The sequence below is a fragment of the Neoarius graeffei genome, chromosome 10, assembly GCF_027579695.1.
Source record: "Neoarius graeffei isolate fNeoGra1 chromosome 10, fNeoGra1.pri, whole genome shotgun sequence".
Taxonomy (NCBI): domain Eukaryota; kingdom Metazoa; phylum Chordata; class Actinopteri; order Siluriformes; family Ariidae; genus Neoarius; species Neoarius graeffei.
The window spans coordinates 85,509,686-85,526,429 of NC_083578.1; the positions used below are offsets into that span (position 1 = coordinate 85,509,686).

Genomic DNA, 16,744 nt, shown 5'->3' on the forward strand with positions numbered 1-16,744 from the left:
TATATCGAAGCAATTTGTCAAATTTATTTTAATATTACAACCTCATCAAAAATATTCAAGATTCCCAAACTTCATTGTCATATACAGTGGTGCCTGAAAGTTTGTGAACCCTTTAGAATTTTCTATATTTCTGCAAAAATATGACCTAAAACATCATCAGATTTTCACACAAGTCCTAAAAGTAGATAAAGAGAACCCAGTTAAACAAATGAGACAAAAATATTATACTTGGTCATTTATTTACTGAGGAAACTGATCCAATATTACATATCTGTGAGTGGCAAAAGTATGTGAACCTTTGCATTTAGTATCTGGTGTGACCCCCTTGTGCAGCAGTAACTGCAGCTAGACGTTTCTGGTAACTGTTGATCAGTCCTGCACACCGGCTTGGAGGAATTTTAGCCCCGTTCCTCCATACAGAACAGCTTCAACTCTGGGATGTTGGTGGGTTTCCTCACATCAGGTCCTTCCACAACATTTCCATTGGATTAAGGTCAGGACTTTGACTTGGCCATTCCAAAAGATTAACTTTATTCTTCTTTAACCATTCTTTGGTAGAATGACTTGTGTGCTTAGGGTCGTTTTCTTGCTGCATGACCCACCTTCTCTTGAGATTCAGTTCATGGACAGATGTCCTGACATTTTCCTTTAGAATTCGCTGGTATAATTCAGAATTCATTGTTCCATCAATGATGGCAAGTCGTCCTGGCTAAGATGCAGCAAAACAGGCTCAAACCATGATACTACCACCACCATGTTTCACAGATGGGATAAGGTTCTTATGCTGGAATGCAGTGTTTTCCTTTCTCCAAACATAATGCTTCTCATTTAAACCAAAAAATTCTATTTTGGCCTCATCCATCCACAAAACATTTTTCCAATAGCCTTCTGGCTTGTCCACGTGATCTTTAGCAAACTGCAGATGAGCAGCAATGTTCTTTTTGGAGAGCAGTGCCTTTCTCCTTGCAACCCTGCCATGCACACCATTGTTGTTCAGTGTTCTCCTGATGGTGGACTCATAACCTTTAACATTAGCCAATGTGAGAGAGGCCTTCAGTTGCTTAGAAGTTACCCTGGGGTCCTTTGTGACCTCGCTGACTATTACACGCCTTGCTCTTGGAGTGATCTTTGTTGGTCGACCACTCCTGGGGAGGGTAACAATGGTCTTGAATTTCCTCCATTTGTACACAATCTGTCTGACTGTGGATTGGTGGAGTCCAAACTCTTTAGAGATGGCTTTGTAACCTTTTCCAGCCTGATTAGCATCAACAATGCTTTTTCTGAGGTCCTCAGAAATCTCCTTTGTTCGTGCCATGATACACTTCCACAAACATGTGTTGTGAAGATCAGACTTTGATAGATCCCTGTTCTTTAAATAAAACAGGGTGCCCACGCACACCTGATTGTCATCCCATTGATTGAAAACACCTGACTAATTTCACCTTCAAATTAACTGCTAAACCTAGAGGTTCACATACTTTTGCCACTGACATATGTAATATTGGATCATTTTCCTCAATAAATAAATGACCAAGTATAATATTTTTGTCTCATTTGTTTAACTGGGTTCTCTTTATCTACTTTTAGGACTTGTGTGAAAATCTGATGATGTTTTAGGTCATATTTATGCAGAAATATAGAACATTCTAAAGGGTTCACAAACTTTCAAGCACCACTGTACATAAGATTGCTTTTAGTTTACATTTTCTCACAGAAAATGCGGCGGTAGGAATAAATATGAGCAAAAAATTTAAATACAGAAGACCAAGAAATGTGTCACGGATGTATTTTACATAATTCTACACAAATACTCTCCTGCTCTCTCACTTTCTCCATATCTCTCTCTCACTTTCTCCATATCTCTCTCTCACTTTCTCCATATCTCTCGCTCATGCTTTCTCTCTCTGTCTGTCTGTCCCTCACTTTCTCTCCCCTCACTTTCTCTTTCTCTCACTCACACTTTCACTTTCTCTCTCGCGTGTTCTATCCCTCACTTTCTCCCCTCACTTTCTCTATCGCTCTCACTTTCTCTCCCCCCATCTCTCTCACTCTGTCTTGGTCTCTTTCTCTCACACTTTCTCTCATTCTCTCTCTCTTGCTCACTGTTCCCCATCTCTCTCACTTCCTTTCTCACTCTCCATGTCTCACTTTAAAAAAAAAAAAGCGCTTGTTATTTTACCAGGTCAGCATTAAGCGTACCCTCCTCTATCCTGATTTTCTCTGTAAAGCACAGTGACTAATACGAAGCACTGACACTGGAGACTCCTTCCATAACGGCTAAATAATTCTCTCCTAACAAAAGCTTCAGCACATCAACAAGAAGACACTTTTCTTTGTTAAAACACGCAACACATTTTCTTAACTTCTTTGTTATTAGTCTGAGATTTTGTGCAGCCTCTGCCATGCGATCGAACTGTTACTATAGAAACGGTAAGGTATTAGAACACAGAATGAGTGCAAAAATATCAACGCACACCTTCTGACTAATAATTCAAGAGTTCAGCCGCGTTGTGGTGTAAATATATTCTTCCGAGCAGCTCGGACTGCAAATAATGAGAATAAAGCTGACTAAAGATAAGCGGTGAAGCTCTGAATCAGGCAGCTGCGTGGAGAGTGTCGTTCCTGTGTACAGCAGGAGCTCGGGTAGAATTTAAGTACTGCATGTCTTTGTAAGGCTTAAATGTGGTTTTTTGTGCTTGCACACTTCCAGTAAGTGGTTTTGCTGTAGTGAAGATACCAAGTCACCCGAGTGTGTATACGTATGTATGCCTCACGTCTGCAGGAACTGCTCGTAGTAATCCCGCTGCATGGTTTTAGCCGTGATACGCTTGTACTCCTTGAGCAGGCGGCGTATGGAGTCGCTCAGAGCACCGTATAGACATCGCTCCCCATCAAACGTGTTCGCTTCACACTTCGCACCTGCACACACGAGAACTTGTAAACCCTCACACCAGACCTTCTATAACAAACCACTGCCATTTAATTTCAACTTAGCAGACATGACTCTTATTTAAAAAATAAATATATTTTTTTAAAAACTGAATAAATAAATAAAAGAGATTTGCATTTCTGACACCAATATTCCTAAAAATAATTAATTATTAGCAAGATGAGCAAAGATTAACAGGAATAATTTAGCATTATGAGGAATTGAATCATTCACCCATTAGATTCAGAAAATCAGTTATGTTAGGTGAGATTTTAGCTTAATACAAACTTTTGATATTTACCACTGGCCAACAAATACTGCACCAACTCCTCATGTCCACAGAGGCATGCATAGTACCTTCACACACACACACACACACACACACACACACACACACACACACACACACACACACACACCAAAAAGAAACACTCATTATCATGCAACACTTGTTTTCTATAGTTTTACTGTGTCACAAATTTCACAAGTTTTCTATATTTAATAATAATAATAATAATAATAATAATAATAATAATAATAATAATAATAATAATAATAAATACTTGAAGAATCAGGCCACCAGGGGGCTCTGTGATTTTTTTAAAATATATATGGAAAAAAAAAACCTAAACTATTATCATTTGGTGAAAAGTTTGATGTATCAGGCATAACTCTTGTGTTAAAAGAACATATGCTAAAATTTACACAACTAAAAATCTAAAGTCCGAAAATCACAAAGGCGTGCTGATCAGGAAACATGAAAACCACTAAAAGATAATGGCGAGAAGAGAAGCAGACCCAAACCATCTGGAAGAACTTAATGCTGCTTAACAATTATCCACCTCAGGCTCAGGAATTATTTTACACAGGAATTATTATACACAGGACACTTTTTCCAAGGAATAAAAACCATGTTCTATTCCCTTCTAGCGGGTTTCATTCATTTGGTTTGATAGCATGCAATATAGTTAGTATATCGCTTATCCTACATGTATTATGTCACTCTACCCAATGGAGAATGAGCGTTGAATACAGTTTACGATATTGCATGGTTGTCAAGACAACATGACGTCACACATCGGAGACGTAAAACTTCCGTGCTAGCGAGCGACTGTGACAATTTGTTGACAAACATGGCCGCCAGGTTTGCTTTGTTAAATACGGAAAATTGAGAGAATTTTGAAAGAGAAAGATGCGTTGAACACCCGAAAGGACAGTGTATGTACCGTATAATCATAATATTGGCTGGCGTTGAGTGGTCTATCAGATATATTCCATTCAGCGAGCATGATACTAAACGAGTCGAAGACGAGTAGCTGAATGGAATATATCTGATATGCCATGAAAAAAAGCCAGCCAATATTACTATTATTATTATACATACATCGTCCTTTCGGGTGTTCAACGCATCTTTCTCTTTCAAAATTCTCTCAAAATTTTCCGTATTTAACAAAGCAAACCTGGCGGCCATGTTTGTTTACAAATTGTCCCAGTCGCTCGCTAGCGCGGAAGTTTTACGTCTCCGATGTGTGACGTCATGTTGTTTTGACAACCATGTAATATAAACCATATTCAACGCTCATTCTCCATTGGGTAGCGTGATGTAATACACGTAGCATAAGCGATACGCTAACAATATTGCATGCTATCAAACCAAATGAATGAAACCCGCTAGAACATTTTTCTTCCATCGAAAAAGTGTCCTAGATAGATAATTCCCGATATTCACTGAGCCCAAGGCGGAGAAAAGTTTTACTATAAATACACAGCTGGATTATTTTAAAAATATATTTAAAAAAAAATGTTTTTTAATTATTTATTTCAAACTCCAAAAGCGGGATATAAATGTAATAAAGGCACGGCATAGACTTGCGTCACTTATGTACGCCGAGTCACATAAAATCCTTTGTTTTGAAATCGATAAAATCAATCACAATCCCACCTGACCTTTGAATAGTTTTAGACCAAACTTCGCAGCATCTTTAGTGCTTTTAGGAACAGCGTTTTCTTTCAGAATTTGTAATTCTTCCTCACTTACAGTGACAAAGCGATTGGCCGCCATTTTGCTGAGTCGCTCGAGGTGATTATCAAGGAATAGTCCGAATTTCTCAACCAATCAGAGCGCACGATTTCCTATAAAATCACACGCATATTTATACTAATTGGATTTAGTCAAATTTGTCCGCTTTACTATTTCCTCTTGTTGACAGAACTTAAATAGAAAGATAGCAGCGAGCTAGTTCAGCAGCATCTAGAGTAAGAAGTAGTACTGTATGCGCCGAACACATGTTAAATTGCGAGGTCTTCACTGCTAGCGATGAAACATAGACGTTTGGAGGCTCTACCAAGAAACTAAGAGCGTATGATGCAATAAAAATTATCTGTCGCATGACCAACACCAACTCAGATTCTCCAGCGACTTTTTCAGCTCTGTTTAAACCAGGCAACATAATCAAATTATGATAAAATAGGTTTTGATAAAGTTTCGTGCTTACAGAGGCGTACTGTCCCAGTTATCTCGGATATTCAGTTCCACATCTCTCTGTTCAACCAGGTACCTGAGGAAGAAAAGAGACAAACCGGCATCCATTTAACACCACAACTTCTGGCATCGTCATGTTAACAAGCAAAAACATTACAGTATGAAGTCAGTTTAATAAAACCACAGCTCGTATCAATGGTGTAGCTTGAGGAAGGTTTCGCTGTTGTTTTCCCTGAGAGCACTGAAGAGGTGCCGAAGCCCGGCGTGTGCCGAAACACTTATCTGCCAGAGTCAGCTGCTGACTTCCTGCTGCTAATGTGAGGAACAAACCACTCATTTGAGAAACATTATATATTTTTCTTTGTAGGGCCATTCTCAGAAAATGTGATGAGTAACAGTAAAGACATTTTAAAATTTTGTTTACACTCATTTTAGTTACCATCCCTGTAAATATATTTACTAGACAAAAAAAAAAAAAAAAAGTATATTTCAGGAATTCACAAAACAAGAGATATCAATATTATTAAAAAAAAAACGCCTAGTTGTTGTCTTTACCGTTACCCTATAGAAAACAGTAAAGACAACACTGGGTAACGGTAAAGACATGTCATTTTTGGGTCACTGAGTGCAAAAAAAAGATAAGCAAATTAAGCATTTATTATCCCATTCTAACTTGCTACCTGGATAAACTTTCTCAACATGCAGCATCGTTATCTTTATCATTTGACGTAATGGCAAAGACCACTAATTTTCCCGACATCTCGAAATTTCATATTTACTTGATCAGTATCCTGGATTCCAACATTCATGCACCAGTGATTTTTTTTTCAAAATGACTGCTCAACATCCTGCTCCTTCCTCATGTAGCTGCACTACCTCTATTGTCAAAGCCCTGAGTTACTAGCCTAGTAAACTAGACCCACCCGCCTAGCGGCCAAAAATATTTTTGCCTACGAGTGGGTCTAGCCTCGCACCATATCAACAAAACACCCCAGGCATCAAATCGTGCCCGCCAATCACAACGCAAGGTTTTTGTTTGGATTCTTTGGGCGGGCTTTTGCAGGAGTGATGACAAGGCTGCGCGACGCTGGAGAAAGCAAAACAGGAAAGATGGCTACGGCTAGTGAACAGCGCGCGTTTGACTCCGCTTTGGAATCAGTTTTAGAAGAATTAGACTTGGAGTTTTCGTTGAAACATGAGCAGGAAGAGGCTCTCCGCTCATTCCTTTTCAAGAAGGACGTTTTCGCTGTTTTGCCGACCGGCTATGGCAAAAGTCTGATCTACCAGCTGGCTCCGCTCGTAGCCAAAAGGATGGGGCTAGTTTGTGCAGTACGAAGAATTAATAAACAGCTTTGAAACATTACTTTTTGATTGTTTCTTATTTTCCCGTTATTTTAAATTTAAGGGAGATTAATTCACCAAACACCACTAAATAAAAACTCTCAAAAACAGTTTAAGCAAACCCTTGAAAAACACTTGAAATAAAAGTGTATGTTAAGTATGTGGTACAGACTCCAAACTTGTGGTCATTATCTCCAAACTTCTTAATATCTAGAACCTGTTTATTAATTAATACACATTTTGAAAAATTATTTATTTCAAGGCCTCCCCCACTGCTTTCTGTCGCTCTGACTACGTCACAGCCACTGTTGCGCTGATTGGTCAGAGCGTTGGCCTATACGCACAGAGACAGTTTGAAAGACAGCGGGTTGTTCCTCCCACACCCTTCGGAAATGTCTACGAGCAAGGCCAGACTAAATATTCACATTTAGTCTGGCTTGCCAGGCTACTGAGTTACAGCATGATTTTACCATTTGGGTAACAGTGAAGACATCAAGAAAGTACACATTCTTGCACATATATTTTAGGCTACACACCAAAAACTGTTGAAGCAAAGATCGTGATATTTTCCACAATAAAAAGTGAAGGTATAGAGGTAATTCCAAAAAAAAAAAAGTGAAAATAAAATTAAAAACGAATTATTTTCGTTCAAATTTCACTAATCCTCATTTAGACACATGGCGGTAATGACATTTTGGTATATTTAGGCTAAATAAAATTTTTGCAAATTCAGACAAGTTGTCTCAGTACTTTTTTTTAATGTTCTGTTAAATTCTTTCTTAAAATAAATGCATCATTGAGGGCCAGGATTAATGGTTTTGGAGAAAAAAAATAAACTTTATGTTTAAAACTGAATTTGTCACATGTTCTAAGAATGCATTAAAGGCTCTGCATTAAATGAATACCACTTTTTAAAAATCTGTTTAGCGTTACAGTTAATGTTGTGGGACGTCCATGGAACAATTCAGTCCTGTTATCACTTGTTCTCGTGTTCTAGCAGATACAAACATCGTTCCCTCTTCGACTTAATGACTAAAAAAAAAATGCAGATTGTCATATTACAAACAAACAAACAAACAAACAAACAAACAAACAAACAAACAAACACTGATCTGAAGACTTAGTTACAGGTTTATCTCTGACTGTTACAAGGTGCAACAACAACAATCTCTCCAAACTCAACGAGAACAACAACAACAACCTTTCCTATCAACAATGCTAAATGCAACAATCAGAAAAACAAAAAAAAAGAAATTTTCCAAACAAAACGTTGCTAAAACAACAAATTTGCAAAAAGAAACAAAACAATTGCAGTCACAACAGCCAACTTTTCTAAACAACAGAACAACGCTGATTACAGCAACCATAACTCCAACAAGGGTCACGTTTCCAATCAACATTAAATGCAACAATCACAGCAGCTTTTAAACAAACAAACAAACAAACAAACAAACAGCAACAAAACAAAGCTAAAGATTACAAGAATTACAACCACAACTGTTGCAAACTCAAGAACAGCAACTACAGCGACAACATGGCCGATCACACACCAGTCACAAGCACAACAACCACCTTAAAAAAATACAAAACAATATACAACAAATCAACAACAAACATTTCCAAATACTACAACACTAAATGCAACAACCACAACAAGAGACACCAAACACACAACCTACCTACGTAGTGGATGTTCATTATGTCTAACTATTACAAATATTTTAAGTTCGTTTCTTAGACAAGTATATTTTTTAAGTTTGTTACCTTGTTAACAGTTTCGGCGAGAATCTCCCGCCTTCTTCAGAAACAGTCACCAGATGTCGAGTGGTGACGTGCCTTATCAGCTGATGTTGCGTGCAGGAGGCGTGAACGTCCCGCCCAATTTGACAGGTAGTCCACGCCTCCTGCTGTCAGGTCGCTCCTCCAGGACGGCGCTCCAGGTGTGCGACAGTGCATACGCTCCCTCGTCCTCTGCGCACGCTTGCGTATCTCCACTGCCTCTAAAATCCAACGCTGGAATCTATTTTCTTCAGCGCGAATGACTCTGGCCTCTTCCCAATTCATTATGTGATTTTGCCGTTTGCAGTGGTCTGAAATGGCTGATTTTAGGTTTTCTTGGTGTGCTTTTTCTTTTTCGGATCTTGTGAGTCTACCACAAGATAACACCAATTAGAATGTGAAAAAGAAACAACAAGAAGACTCACAAGATCCGAAAAAGAAAAAGCACACCAAGAAAACCTAAAATCAGCCATTTCAGACCACTGCAAACGGCAAAATCACATAATGAATTGGGAAGAGGCCAGAGTCATTCGCGCTGAAGAAAATAGATTCCAGCGTTGGATTTTAGAGGCAGTGGAGATACGCAAGCGGGCGCAGAGGACGATGAACCGGGACGAGGGAGCGTATGCACTGTCGCACACCTGGAGCGCCGTCCTGGAGGAGCGACCTGACAGCAGGAGGCGTGGACTACCTGTCAAATTGGGCGGGACGTTCACGCCTCCTGCACGCAACATCAGCTGATAAGGCACGTCACCACTCGACATCTGGTGACTGTTTCTGAAGAAGGCGGGAGATTCTCGCCGAAACTGTTAACAAGGTAACAAACTTAAAAAATATACTTGTCTAAGAAACGAACTTAAAATATTTGTAAACACAACCTACCTGTCAAAACACAAAACACACACACCATTCTAGCAACATCACCCAACTCAACAAGAACAAAGCATGGCCAATCATGCAACAACACTAAATGCAGCACCACCAACAACCAAATATATAACCCACCCGTCAAAAAACAACATCATGGCCAATCATGCAACAATAACAACTACAACACTAAATGCAACAATCACACCAACAACAACAAAATACACAACCTACCCGTCAAAACACACACACACTTCATTCTGGCAACATCACCCAACTCAACAACACCACCACTAATGCAACAATCACACCACCATCAACAACAACCAAATACACAACCCACCTGTCAAAAACAACAACAACAACCACACACACTTCATTCTGGTAACATCACCCAACTCAACAAGAACAATAGGCAAGGCAAGTTGATTTATATAGCGCATTTCATACACAGTGGCAGTTCAATGTGCTTTACAGAAGTAAAAGCAAAACAGTAAGCAAAAGAAAATAAAATTACATAAAATAAATGGGGAAGAAAAATAATAAGAATTAAACAATAGTAGAAATAAAATAATAAAATGAAGTAAAAGTTCAATTAAAAAAACAGCAGAATAAAATAGAATAAAAGTTAAGTGAAATTTAAAACATGCAGAGACTGTAAAAGTAAAGAGTTTAAAACATGTAAAGATGACAATATTAATAATTTAGCAGAAAGCATCTGAGAACAGCTTGGTCTTTAGTCTAGATTTGAAGCTGCCAACAGCAGGAGCATTTTTGATGTCCTCTGGCAGTTGGTTCCATAGCTGTACTGCATAGTAGCTAAAAGTTGCTTCACTACAGTTTGTTTTAACGACAGGTTTTAACAGTAAATTTTTCTGTTGCGATCTGGTAGATCTGATTGGGTTAGGCCGCCGCAACATATCAGAGAGGTAATTGGGCCCTGTACCATTTAGAGATTTGTACACCAGCAGCAATGCTTTAAAGTCAATTCTGTAGCTTACTGGAAGCCAGTGAAGGGACCAATAACAACAACATGGCCAACCATGCAACAACAACACTAAATGCAGCAGCAACAATAACACTCAATGCAACAATCACACCACCACCACCGACAACAACAACCAAATACACAACCCACCTGTCAAAAACAACAACAACCACACACACACATTTACCGGTACACTTCATACTGGCATATTACCCAACTCAACAAGAACAATAACATGGCCAACCATGCAACAACAACAACAACACTACTACCGTAAATGCAACAATCACACCAACAACAACAACCAAATACACAACTCACCTGTCAAAAACAACAACAACAACAACAACAACAACCACCCCATACACACACACACACACACACACACACACACTTCATTCTGGCAACATCACCCAACTCAACAAGAACAATAACAACAACATGGCCAACCATGCAACAACAACACTAAATGCAACAATCACACCACCAACAACAACCAAATACACAACTCACCTGTCAAAAACAACAACAACAACAACAACCACCACCACACACTTCATTCTGGCAACATCACCCAACTCAACAAGAACAATAACAACAACAACATGGCCAACCATGCAACAACAACAACACTAAATGCAACAAACACAACAACAACAACAACCAAATACACAACTCACCTGTCAAAAACAAGAACAACAACCAAATACACAACTCACCTGTCAAAAACAACAACAACCACCACCACACACACACTTACTTACACTTCATACTGGCAACATCACCCAGCTCAACAAGAACAACAACATGGCCAACCATGCAACAACAACAACAACAACACTAAATGCAACAAATCACACCACCAACAACAAGAACAACCAAATACACAACTCACCTGTCAAAAACAACCACACACACTTCATTCGGGCAACATCACCCAACTCAACAAGAAGAAGAAGAACAACAACAACATGGCCAACCATACTACAACAACACTAAATGCAGCAGCAACAACAAACACTCAATGCAACAATCACACCACCAACAACCAAATACACAACCCACCTGTCAAAAAACAAACAACAACAGCAACACACACACATTTACACTTCATACTGGCAATATTACCCAACTCAACAAGAACAATAACATGGCCAACCATGCAACAACAACAACAACAACAACAACAACACTAAATGCAACAAACACAACAACAACAACAACCAAATACACAACCCACCTGTCAAAAAACAAACAACAGCAACACACACACACACATTTACACTTCATACTGGCAATATTACCCAACTCAACAAGAACAAGAACATGGCCAACCATGCAACAACAACAACAACAACAACAACACTAAATGCAACAAACACAACAACAACAACCAAATACACAACCCACCTGTCAAAAAACAAACAACAACAACAGCAACACACACACATTTACACTTCATACTGGCAATATTACCCAACTCAACAAGAACAACAACAACAAACACAACAACAACAACAACAACATGGCCAACCATGCAGCAACAACAACAACAACAACACTAAATGCAACAAACACAACAACAACAACAACAACAACCAAATACACAACTCACCTGTCAAAAACAACAACAACAACCACCACACACACACTTACTTACACTTCATACTGGCAACATCACCCAACTCAACAAGAACAACAACATGGCCCACTATGCAACAGCAGCAGCAGCAGCAGCATTGCCACCCCACCCCACTCCACTCCACTCCCTACCTCACTCGGGCAACGTCTCCCTTCCTGCAGCTGGAGAACAGGTCGCTGGCGTCCATCTCCGCGGTGATAACGGCTCTCTGTAATGCATTGAAGCGGCCTGTCTAACGACAGGAGACGCGCAGGCGCACTGCTGCAGGGTTTACTGCAAAATACCACTTTAAAACCTCTTTCTGAGGCGCGGATCGGATCGGATCGGATCGGACTACACCGTCACTGTCGCCTTCTCTTTCCTGAAATTTCAACCAGACGTAAACAGGAACACGGAGTTATATTCACCACCACCCGTTTTCCGACAAACGTCGCTCTCTGAGCTGGGATTAGCTAATAAAGCACCGCCTCCTGCGCGCAACGATTGGCTAGTAATTAAGTCACGCTTTCAAGCAGCCCGCTGATTGGATAGTGCATCAGCCAAAACAAAGACAAGGCACGAACCGATTCTTTATATGATTCACTTTGTTTGGTACATTAAAATGATTCAAATCTCATGCTTAGTGATTCGTTTATACTTGTTGTTGTTTTTTTTTTATAAAATGGTAGCGTCTGTGTGGTGATGAGGCCAACAACGAGGTAAAATAAGGATAATATAAGTGTTTTGTGATTGTTTAAAAATTTCTGCCTGTAATGTTCTGATATGGTATAAGATTCAGAATCAAAAAGAATTTTGTTGGTCAAATACATTTTCACTGAGTTCACAAAGCAAGGACAAGCACAAAAAAATAAAAGTAGCACATGTACATTTACTGATAACTGGTATAGTATTTTTTAAGGACGATATCAATATGCAGGCCTTCTGTTTATCATGTGACTTCCTGGTTTTAGAAGCATGAACCGCTGTCCAATCCTAGTCGAGGAGGCGGAGCTTGTCGGAATACGGGTGGGGAAAACACAACACTGACCACCACAGACTTTCAAAACGAACAAGAAGTTCGTTGCTCTTTGGCGCCCTCTGGTAGGGCGGCGTAATTTTGCAGTTTTGCAACCTTGGAACAGGACGCCAGTCCATCACAGGGCACCATGCACACACACCTAGGGGCAATTTAGCAAAGCCAATCCACTTACTGGCATGTTATTGGGAGGTAGAACGAAACCTTGCATGCCGCCACTCTTGGGCATTTCAGCCCAAGGCCGTCCCATGGTAACCTAACTGCACGTCTTTGGACTGTTGGGGAAACCGGAGCACCCGGAGGAAACCCACGCAGACACGGGGAGAACATGCAAACTCCGCACAGAATGGCCCCCTGTCACCCACTGGGCTCGAACCCAGAACCTTCTTGCTGTGAGGCAACAGTCATCATCATCAGCGGTCACTCGAAACGAGTATGACTGTCCTCTCAGTAGGGTTTTCTACTTGTGGATCTTCAGGTGGCTGTAGAGACCAATCCTTGATCCACATATTTTGGTGCAGTGTGGGCATGGGAAAGTAGAGGTGGTGGGTACTGCTGGAGCCTTTTCCATGTGATCCTTTCGGCGCTGCCGCATTGCTTGTGTGGCAAGGTGGAGTTCGTTTTCATGGTGTGCTGCACCCTCATGCACTGCTTTCCTCCAGCTATGTCTGTCCATGGCCAGATCCTCCCAGTTACTAGATGTTATGTTGAACTTCTTTAGGCTGGTCTTGATGTTGTCTTTGTAGCGTTTCTTTGGGCCGCCAGGGGCACGCTGACCTTCTTCTAGCTGGGAGTACAGGATCTGCTTTGGGAGACGGGTGTCTGGCATGCGGATGACGTGGCCTGTCCAGCGGAGTTGGTGCTTCATTATGATAGTTGTGATACTGGGTATATTTGCCTCCTCCAGGATGCTGATGTTGGTGCGTTTGTCCTGCCAGTTGATCTTCAAAATTTTTCGCAGGGACCTTTAATGGAATTGTTCTAGAGCTTTTAGGTGTCTGCTGTATGTGGTCCATGTTTCTGCTCCGTACAACAGCAAGGGAAGAACTACAACAGTGCTAACCACTACACCACCGTGCTGCCCACAGTGATACCTACTCATAGAGAACTTGTGAAACTCTATAAAGACAGTAACCTGGGACCTTGGAGCGGCAAGGTAGCAAAGCTATCCAGTGTCCTATTGTACCACCAGAACCAGGTTCCTGTTGCAGCATATTCAGGATGTTATTGAAATTTAATTTAGGAATGCTGCTTCAAACATTTCTCTGCAATTTAATTTCCATTTACATAATTCCATTTACAGGGTGAGCAGCACCAAGTTTCTGGGTGTGCACATCTCTGAAGACCTGTCCTGGAGCAACAACACCGCATCACTGGCCAAAAAAGCCCAACAGCGTCTGTACTTCCTCTGCAAACTGAGGAGAGCAAGAGCCCCGGCCCCCATCATGCACACATTCTACAGAGGCACCATCGAGAACATCCTGACCAGCTGCATCACCGTGTAGTATGGCGCCTGCACCAAGACTCTGCAGTGCATCATGAGAGCAGCTGAGAGGATCATTGGTGTCTCTCTCCCTTCTCTTATGGATATCTATTACTCCCGCCTCACCCGCAAAGCCATCAGGATTGCAGGTGACCCCACCCACCCATCTCACAGCCTCTTCAGCCTGCTGCCGTCGGGGAGGAGACTGCAGAGTCTCCGGGCCAAAACCAGCAGGCTCAAGGACAGTTTCTTTCACCAGGCGGTCAGGAGGCTCAACTCCCTCCCTGTTCTGCCCCTCCTCCCCCCTCTGCCCCCTGCCACAGATTCTGCCGCACACCCCCCTGCCCCCCCTTCAGCATCTGACATCATGTCACCCTCACAGTTCCCCCCCCAACACACACATACTCTCAACATTCATTCGCACACTGAACTCAGGGACCGCACATTTCACTTTACCTCGCTCATTTGCACTATTCCGCACTACCTCACCTTAACAGCTATTAGTTTATTGTTTATACTGCTTATTTCATGTTTACCTGCTATACCTCAAGTGTCCTTGACTGTTTATTTTATGTCCTTTTGCTCCAATTTATATGTGTGTATATATATTACTTATTTCATCTCATCTCATCTCATTATCTGTAGCCGCTTTATCCTGACAAGTCACCAGGTCATCACAGGGCTGACACATAGACACAGACAACCATTCACACTCACATTCACACCTACGGTCAATTTAGAGTCACCAGTTAACCTAACCTGCATGTCTTTGGACTGTGGAGGAAACCGGAGCACCCGGAGGAAACCCACGCGGACACGGCGAGAACATGCAAACTCCGCACAGAAAGGCCCTCGCCGGCCACGGGGCTCGAACCCGGACCTTCTTGCTGTGAGGCGACAGCCCTAACCACTACACCACCGTGCCACCTTATTTATTTCAGTTATTCTATTTTTATTTATTGCACTGCCTGTTTGCACCGTGGGTCAGAGAGGACTGAAATTTCATCTGTGCTGTATGTCAAGCATGTATATCATATTTGACAATAAAGTTGACTTGACTTGATTCCATGATTTAAGACAATTAAAATTCAGTTGCAAACAACAACAACAACAATGTAGTGTGCAATGGCTGCCAAAATTAATATTTTTTATAATAAAAATGTAGAAATTGAGGGGCAGTACCAGTATCAGGTATGATCTTTCAGATAGATAGATAGATAGATAGATAGATAGATAGATACTGCAAATATGTTGCAAAACATAAGATAATATTAACAAGGAAAATTTACTTCCATAGAGATATATAGCAGCTTATGATATGTCATGCTTTTGGAGTCTAAAGACATTGGGGGGGGGGGGGGGGGGGAGGAATATATTTGATATGAAAAATACATCATTTTATGTTTTTGGACCCACACTAATACAATGCACTAACGGGAAATGAAATGGCAAGAGTCAGTGAACAAAGCAGTGAAACACATAAAAAGTCCACATGAACATTCAAAAGACCACTTTGGCTCGAATGACTCGCGTTTGGGGGTGTGGCCAAATAGTCCAGAAGGTGCCAGTACTCAGGAGACAAAGAGCCTTTCGGGTGAACTGCCCCGGGGTGGAGAACACTTTCAGCTCTCACTTCATCACCTTCTTCTTCTTCTTCTTCTTCACTAGTCACATCACATTACATGCATTTAGCAGACAGACGCTCTTATCCAGAGTGACATACAACACACCCAGAGCAGCCTGGGGAGCAGTTTGAGGTTTGGTGCTTTGCTCAAGGCCACTTCAGCCATTCCTGCTTGTCCAGGGAATCAAACTGGCAACCTTTTGGTCCCAAAGCTGCTTCTCTAACCATTAGGTTAGTCAGAATTTCAATTGTTAAAACCATTCCTTTGTTCAGTCAGTACTTTGTATTTCATCATCATCCTGATGATTTAAGACCGAACCTTGATGACACATAACAAATCAAGACCTATTATTTACTACATAATGGACATTTAGAAAAAATCCTGTCTAGATCGTGTGTGTGCTGTGATAGCATTAACACTGGGCTTTGCATTTCACAGTTCATAATTTAAAATCTGTCAACTGATCAAACAGCTATGCTGCTGTTTGATTGGCTGTTAAATACCTTAAAGTCTTCAACATTGCATCTACTGCAAATCTGAAACTCGAAAATTTTCATCGTCTTTCGTAAAGGACAACTCGGCTTACAGAGAGG

General features: G+C 40.9%; 1 protein-coding gene across 1 annotated transcript in view; it reads right to left on the reverse strand.

Annotated features, from left to right (window-relative positions):
• The window catches only part of abtb1 (ankyrin repeat and BTB (POZ) domain containing 1), a 36,258-nt gene extending 23,791 nt beyond the window's left edge, over nucleotides 1-12,467 (reverse strand). The window contains exons 1-4 of the mRNA XM_060932479.1: nucleotides 12,160-12,467; nucleotides 5,425-5,487; nucleotides 3,231-3,286; nucleotides 2,775-2,919 (exon numbers count right to left, since the gene is read on the reverse strand). Coding sequence (XP_060788462.1) covers nucleotides 2,775-2,919; nucleotides 3,231-3,286; nucleotides 5,425-5,487; nucleotides 12,160-12,215 — 320 coding nt within the window. The 5' untranslated portion in view covers nucleotides 12,216-12,467. The remainder of the gene's footprint in view (nucleotides 1-2,774; nucleotides 2,920-3,230; nucleotides 3,287-5,424; nucleotides 5,488-12,159) is intronic.
• Nucleotides 12,468-16,744: the final 4,277 nt, after the last annotated feature.